The 8,593-nt window shown below is 38.4% G+C and overlaps 1 protein-coding gene across 1 annotated transcript; it reads right to left on the bottom strand.

Moving 5' to 3' along the window:
• Positions 1-2,941: 2,941 nt before the first annotated feature.
• LOC311083903 (corticosteroid-binding globulin-like) lies at positions 2,942-4,709 on the bottom strand (the record flags this gene model as incomplete). The annotated part of the gene is made up of 4 exons (XM_084115674.1): positions 2,942-3,315; positions 3,430-3,574; positions 3,724-4,006; positions 4,097-4,709. The coding sequence occupies 4 exons, from the start codon at positions 4,707-4,709 to the stop codon at positions 3,115-3,117; spliced, it is 1,242 nt and encodes a 413-aa protein (XP_083971800.1). The 3' UTR covers positions 2,942-3,114.
• Positions 4,710-8,593: the final 3,884 nt, after the last annotated feature.

The raw sequence follows: 8,593 nt of genomic DNA, 5'->3' as shown, positions 1-8,593 counted from the left end.
CTCCCCCCTCGTAGGCTTATGGCCCAAACTAACACCGCATCTTAATTTTTAGAAACAGTAAAAGGAAGCTGTGGGTTTTTCTTTACTTTAAAACAAAACCACTTTCTCCAACTCCATTTCTTGTAATGTTAACTGTGACAGAAAAGGAGATCTATAAATGCACTGTTAGACATTTTATCGTATTTTTGCGGTAACTTACTGGCAGCACTATTGCCAGTAAGGTACTGTAAGTTCCCCTTTACAGTAGCTTACCTGCAAATGTGTTTTACGGTATGATGCCCTTACCGCAATTTAATTTTACAGTATTATGGCCTTACCGCAATTTAATTTTACAGTATGATGGCCTTACTGCAATTTAATTTTACAGTATGATGGCCTTACTGCAATTTAATTTTACAGTAATATGCCCATACCGCAATTTCATTTTACAGTATTATGTATTTTATTATTTATATTTTACATGAATGCTATTGAATTTAATAAATTCCAAAAAAGTGACTTGAGTCCATGTACATCAGCATATTATTTATTCACTGTCACAATCAATTACATCTATTTTATTTTTTTATTGTGATGCAACATTAGGCAAGGCAGTTTTATTCATATAGCACATCATACACTTTGGCAAATAAAAGTGCTTTACACAGTAAGTAATTAAAATAATCACAAAATAAAAGCAAGGAAAATTAAAGTGCCCCTATCATGGATTTTTGAAAATTACCTTTCATGTAGTGTGTAACAGCTCTAAGGCCTTGTTTACACTGTAAGTGAAATGTGACCAATTCCGATTTTTTGCTCATATGTGACACAGATCGGATGTGTTCTATGACAGTGTAAACAGGGAAAAAGGCATGCATTCAGATATTTCGAGATCCTTTCAGGCCTCATTCATATGTGGAAATAAATCGGATATAAATCAGATATGTGCCAATGCGACTGTCATATAAACAGGCAGATCGGATTTTCTGAGGCATTAGGCAAAGTCTCCACGGTTTACTGATGAGAGCAACCCCGACGCGCGTCTGCAAAGGGACGGGTGGGCCTCGTTTACACTGCAGGTCTTGATGCCCAATTCTGATTTGTTGCCTATATCCGATTTTTTTGACCGTCCGTTTACACGTTCTTTCAATTGTGACCCATATCCGATTCATGTATTTACACTTGACATAGGCTACTATCTGAAATGCTGCACATGATTAAAGGGGGTTCTTGTACGGATGGACAAACGCGAAATATGCTCAAGACCTGCAGTATAAACGAGGCCTAAGTGAATGAAAACATCCTGCAAAGTTTTAAATCTGAAAGTGCACTGTATATAAAGTTATTTTCTTTCAAAAGTAAGAGTCGACAATTAAATGAATCGTTTGTCAAACGAGTCATAAGCCATTTCGTTGTGACGTCAAGACGAAACATCAGCATACTGCCGACACCAGGGAAAACTTGAAACCCTTCAAACACTACAGCTGATCCCTGTGGATGCTGGATAACATCATGTTGAGAAGACACTGTGCTCTACAATGTGACGGTAAAGCCAGTTTTATTTTCACTGCCCAAGGAAGAGCATGTGAAGAATCAGTGGTTAAAGTTCATCTTTACCACTATACCACAGCAGCATAATCCTACACTTGCTGTGTTCCCTTTATTTTACTGACGACTGCTTCTCAAATCTCGGAGTTCAATGCAGGATTCGCAAACCGCTTGCAATGGAAGATGGAGTTCAAAATACTTAGTTTTGAGTTTTATATTGTGTAGGTCTCCTGCTAGCTGGCTAACTCACTGTCTCACTGAAATATTTCTGCTAATCAGTTTGTGGGCCACTATTACCTATAGCTGTGTCTATTGATGCAGATCGTCTGTCGTTCTCACTACTTTAACGAAAGATTAAGCATGGAGCAAGATTTGTTTTACCAACGTTTATGTTACACCAGTCATTCACGCTAGAGCTCGGCTAATGTATGCACTGTTATTGAAACAGTTTCCACGTGTTCACCGCAATAAATTAGAAAAATACTCTGTAAATAATTAAGTACAAGTAAAATAATCGGTTTGTCTGATGTACATGAACTTGTTAATGCTGATGGTGAGGAATTACAGTTGCAACATCTCATAATGTACCTCAAACTGAGTAGTGAATCACTGAGAAACGTCCTGCTCAAGTCATCCTTGCAATGGAGGTTCGGGTTGAATAACTAGTTCTTCCAGTGTTTCATTATTGGACTCACGTTCGGATTGATATGGTAAAATCGACGTCATCGTTCGTTACTGTGTTTAGTTTATGGTGTAGGAAGCCTCAGGACACAGCCAAAAAACTGATCTGATCTTGATACTTTTTTGTGTGCAAATAAATTATTGTTAACACACAAGCACACACACACACTCATTAATTAATTTTATTTTAATAATAAATAAAAAAAAACACAGAAGGATGAGGTCACACAGTTAGTGGGGTCTTGGAGGCCCCCTAGAGGTCGGAGGCCCCCGGGCACCGGCCCAATCGGCCCGGTGGTAAATCCGGCCTTGCCTTGTGCCTTTCCTGCCAAAAACTCAAATGCATTAGCAGTTGGATTCTGAAACTAGTATGTTTTGGTATGCATGATACTGTCATGTTGAAATAGCGATATGTTTGTTCCAAAGCATGTATTTATACTATTTTACTTATTTCATGAATTATTAGCTCCTTTTTTTTTCAATCCAGAGCTGGGTAATAAAATTGACAGAAACAGATTCTAATCTTTACAGCAACTGTGTGGTGTATGAAAGTAACACAAAGGCTGTTTCGTCAGTTGTTTATTTTTTTATTTAACATTTTTCAACATCTTTTTCCAATTTAAGATTATAACAGTTGCCACTTGGCAGATAAGTATATATTGACCAGAGGAAACAGATCTAGCAATGTGTACCTGTAATTTCCAAACAACTAAATCCAAACAGTTTGGTAAGCTGGTTCAGATGTTTGATACGCATTGGAACTAAACTCTACAGTAAGGCGAACCTCTAGGAGAAGGATTGAGTACCTCTGTATATCAACATGCTGTAGAGTCATTGTTAAAAAGAGAACAATGATAAATAATGTCCACCTGCTGGCTAATGTTGTATGACATCTTGGATGCAACATCATTGTTTTTCCGCTGGGTTGACAACTTTTCCAAAGAAGAGGATGTTGTCATTTTTTTTGTCAGTGATAAAGATCATGAATGGACGATCAAACCTCAAAGTCTGCAATGGGCTGTAAGACACTGGTCTAAATGAAACTGTTGTCACTGCTGCTGCTGTGGTTCCCTCCTCATTTATGTCCAGAGTGGCTTTATGCAAAGCCTGAAAGTAATTCAAAGTGAGCTATCTTTAAAAATGGCTGTCTTTTTTATAGTATATAAACAATATCTTCTGTTCATTTTAAATCATAATTTAGAAAGTGATTTGAGACTTTACTTTTGAAATGAAGATCCTTTCCTCGGAAATTCCTGTAAAGTTGGCTTTATCTGTAAACATATCAGCCATTCCCATGCCTTTCAAAATGTCATTCAGGGAATATGATGTTTTCAGAGACAGCTTGGGGACATAGATGTCAACTTTTCTGAAGGACAAAAAAATAATAAAATAATAATCAGTGATTGTCCAGTCCATGGAGAGAGATTGAACTTAAAAACATGTGAACATCTAAAAGCTTTTATAAATCAGTTAGGATAACCTTAAGATTTACAATAAAACATTTTGACAACCAACCTTTTCTGGACAGCTCTCCTCCACTTTTCAATGTGTTGTCTAGAGATGGCCATCTCCAGATCTTTGATGGTCTTATCTCCTCTGTCAATATCTGGGACAGCCAGAAACATGGAGTAAGAGTCGTTGTAGTCAAGACAGAGGACTTTAGAGGTGAGTTCGGCATCATAATAAACTCTGAGGGATTCGTATTGGTGCATCATTTGTACTGGAACGGTGGTCTCAGCATCCACATGAAATATAACCTTGCGGGTCGTGCTTGGGTTAAATGGCATGTCCCATTTTCCTTGGGAAGAAAGATTGGAATTATTTAAAGGGATCTGAAACAATGACATTACCAGAACTACAACAGTATGACTATTTTATTTGTGTTTACCCTTAAAATATATGTACGTGAGAAGGAACATCAAAGTATCAGATTCCAGATCATCAACAGCTTGTTTAATTTTCCCATGTGTTTTTTCCTTCACATACATGTTAATTTTATCTAATGTTTCTTTGACGCTGAAATCCACAGTGAAGCCTTCAGAGTGGTAAAACTCCTTCATTTTCTCCAAGAACTCAGGAAGGGCCTTAAATTTGTCGCCTACATAAAGTGCAGTTCCGACATCAATGTCCACACCTGTCCTCTGGTCCATTTCTTCCAGGAGACTGTGGAACATCTGGTGCATTTCTTCAGTGCTGAAGACCGAGCTATTATGGCCGATGCCACTAAGAAGCTGCTGTTTGGTCTCACCACCGGCTCCTAAAGACAGTTCAGAAAGGACCATGGACACACTAAATGGAGAGAAGAAGATATTCTTGGACTGATACTCAGGCATTTCTACAAGCCTCTTGTACAGGTGAAAAGCAAAATCATTGTTCATCTTAATCAACAATGGGAGTTTATCACTGGCAGTAGGCTGAGGTAAAGTATCTTGATGTCCATGGACGACTGGGTGAACAACTGCAAAAGCACAAATCCACAAATATAAAATGCTCCTTTCCATGATTCCTTTTCAAGTTGAGCCAGTAGATCAATTTAGGTCCTGAGGAAACATAACAGTGTTACAACATTATGGTAACAGAGATGCAGCAAATACCCTAAATATTATTAAATGAGTGTTAAAGTAAAGACATTATCCTTATTAGTAGATCAACTTCATACATCCACATATCCTATCCTATAAAATTGTGTGAACACAAATTTCCCAAATCCCACCTGTCCGGGCTGCTGCCGTATCTTTCCCCAAACTGGACTGAATTCTTAAGCCTACAGTTAAGTAGTCATTAAGTAGTACAATCAGAAAACCAACCTTTACTCTGTTTACCTTTTTTGTGTTTGTTGAAAATGCTCCATTTATTAACTACAAAGAGTAAACTACTGTCAAGAAAAGCTTTATTTACTCATGATAGAGTATTTAACCACATGAAGCAGACCATACGGCAGTGGTCCCAATGAAGCAACTGCTACTATTTTTTATTTGTAGTAAACAGGGATGCAAACTTTAATATGATGACATCAGACAAGACAATCACTTTCCATTCATCTAACCAGTGTTGGGTGTAATGCATTACTAAGTAATTTAAATGCTGTAATTTAATTACAGTTACTTCTGATGTAAATACTGTATAGACTATAGAAAAATTCTATAAAAAACAATAGTGAGTTTAACATCAAAATTTAACCCTCAGAGAGTCCTCGGTCACTTCTGACCGAATAATTTTCTGTTTTGAATTTTTAAAAATCACAGCTTCATCGGAAGGTTATGATACTTGGTGACTTTTATGGCATTAGGTATGTGAATAAATTCTCTGAATTTTTGTCTTTACAATCTACAAATCGGCCACGATTCTAAAAAAAAGTACACCGCAGTAAAGGGGTGACACTCTACAACATCAAGAGTGCAAAAAATTCACACCCACCCACACACACACACATACAAACACACTTTTATACACATACACACCAATAAATTCAGATTACAAAAAATCTGTTTTGAATTTTTAAAAATCACAGCTTCATTGGAATGTTACGAAACTTGGTGACTTTTCTGGCATTAGGTATGTGAACACACAAAAAAAATTGAGGTCATGATCCGAGCATGCTAAGTGGTCGTAAAAAAAATAGTCACACTCATGGTCTTCGGTCAAAAATGACCCCCATAGGAAATGAATGGGAAATTGACAAAAATTCGCTACAAATCGGCCACGGTGCAGAAAAAAGTGCTCAGCAATGAAGGGGTGAAACTCTAAAACATAAAGAGTGAAAAACATAACATAATTAATAATTATGTTATTAACTAGATGTACCGCATCGCGGTACAAAATATGACCGCCGCTCAGGCCTGCACTGGCTTTCCACAAAAATAAATGACGTGGAGTAATTTGGCTGTATTGCGTGTTTATGTATATACCTAAAAAAAGTAATAGTATGTGCATGTCTGTCTGTGTGTGTGTGTGTGTGTATGTGTGTGTGTTTGTGTATGTGTGTGTGTGTCTGTGCGTGTATGTATGTGTGCGTACATGTGTGCGCGTGTGTGTTTGTGTGTGTGTGTCTGTGCATGTGGATTTGTATGTGTGTGTATGGGTGTGTGTCTGTGCGTGTGGATGTCAGTGTGTGTGCATGCTTGCGTTTGTTTGTATTCCTGCATGTGTGTGTGTGACAGTATCATCCTAAACCAGCAACCCTTCGCTCAACAGCACCATCTACAGGCCGATGAGTGTACAGTCACTAAATGTGCACATAAATGAATTTATTTTATACCCCCCCATGGATGAAATTCTACAAAACTTAGCAGAGGATACCCCCAGAGGATGTCAAGTTAATCATACACATGAAATATGGTGCAGTTCTGAACATCTCCACTGAAGATAGGGGCGATTAAAGCAGAATAATCGCGGGGAGTGGCCCCCGGGGTCCAAACGAAATTTTTCCGTAGAAGTCTAGTGGGGCTACATGCCCACCAAATTTCATGTTCCCCGGTGTTTCGGTGTCCCTGGTATCGTTGACGAAAAATTTACGGGGGCCCCAGCGCAGGGGGGGGAAGTGGCCCCCGGGGACCAAACGAAATTTTTCCGTAAAAGTCTAGTAGACCAACATACCATAAAAATTTCTTCATCCTCGGTGCCACGGTTCAGGTAGTTATTTAGGAAAAACTGCATTTTTTGGGGTTTGGGGGGGGCCCAGCGCGGGGGGGGAGTGGCCCCCGGGGACCAAACGAAATTTTTCCGTAGAAGTCTAGTGGGGCTACATGCCCACCAAATTTCATGTTCCCCGGTGCTTCGGTGTCCCTGGTATCGTTGACGAAAAATTTACGGGGGCCCCAGCGCGGGGGGGGGAAGTGGCCCCCGGGGACCAAACGAAATTTTTCCGTAAAAGTCTAGTAGACTAGTGTTGTTTTTGGCGGCCTGTTTTAATTTTAGTTTTAGTCTAGTCTTTGTGTCAGGCTGTCATTTTAGTTTTTATTAGTTTTAGTCACATTCATACTCTTTTTAGTCTAGTCAAGTTTTAGTCGACGAAAACTGATGACATTTTAGTCTAGTTTTAGTCAACGAAAACTGATGACATTTTAGTCTAGTTTTAGTCGACGAAAACTGATGACATTTTAGTCTAGTTTTAGTCAATGAAAATTGTATTTTAGTCTCTTTTTAGTACAAGGCTATCTTATTATAGGCTATTTAGTAGGCCTATATTTAGGGCTGTGACGGTGGCAGGTTTTTTTACCACCGCGGTAATGGACCAACTACCGGCGGTGGTTGGGGGGTTATTAAAAAAAAAAACCTCGTTTTATATTTCCACACAAAGACGTGTGATACACTCTGCGCTTTGAGAGGGATGTGGGACAAGAGCAGGAAAACACGAAGATATCGATCTCTTTATGATATCTTCGTGTTTTCTACTTGATGTAAATTGGTTTGAAGAGCGAATTTTATCCTCCACAAGGGCGAGATATTTAGGCTGTGTTTGAGATTGCGCTGCCAGAGAAAGTGAAACTAAAAATCACCCACACGTGTCAAACGCGCTTTACAACTAAACTCGCGCCCAATGTCTAATATAACAAGCACAAACTGTGTTAAAAAGAATTTGACATGCAAGTACAAATGTAGGCTATCTGTCCTACAGCGTTTTTCTACTTTACCACAGTAAAGAATACGAATATAATAGGCCTAATTAAAAGCGAACCAAGAAACGTTTATAATACCTTTAGAAAATGGGTGAGACGTGACGTGAGTGAAGATTTGGGAAAAGAAACGAGATTCCATGCAGGGATGAGTCACGATTTTTGGATATTCGATTAGTTTATTTAATTATAAAATATCGAATAGGTTGTGCGATTATATCTACTCTAAAATAAAATCTCCATGTTCTGGCGCTGATGCGGTGACGTGTTCATGTAACAAGAGACGCTGCCAATAACGCACATAACAGCTGTCACAAAGAACCAGCAAAAGTAATGATTATGAATGTGTCAAATATATCAATGAGACATTTTAATAGAATAACTAATGGAGTAATATATGGTTAAATTCGCTGATAATCGGGTGACCAGATCGCAATCCAGAATTTAAAGCCGACAAAGCTATGGGTTCACGCACAACTCTCTCATTCGTCGTGACGTTACATTTCGTCTCGTCTCGTTTTGGTCAACGAAAATGAAGAGACATTTTAGCATAGTTTTTATTTTTTAAACCACATTTAGTCTCGTTTTTATTCGTCAACGATATTGCATTATACATGTATTTTAGTCATCGTCACATGACCATGCATTTACGTCTAGTCTTGTCTCGTTTTCGTCAGGTGATAACGGTTCGTTGACGACAATATTTCGTCATAATTTTCGTTGACGAAAGCAACACTATAGTAGACCAACATACCATAAAAATTTCTTCA

The sequence above is a fragment of the Abramis brama genome (genome assembly GCF_963993115.1).
Source record: "Abramis brama genome assembly, chromosome: 5".
Taxonomy (NCBI): Eukaryota; Metazoa; Chordata; class Actinopteri; order Cypriniformes; family Leuciscidae; genus Abramis; species Abramis brama.
Note: the sequence above shows the minus strand (reverse complement) of the source record. Positions and strands in the feature narration are given on the sequence as shown.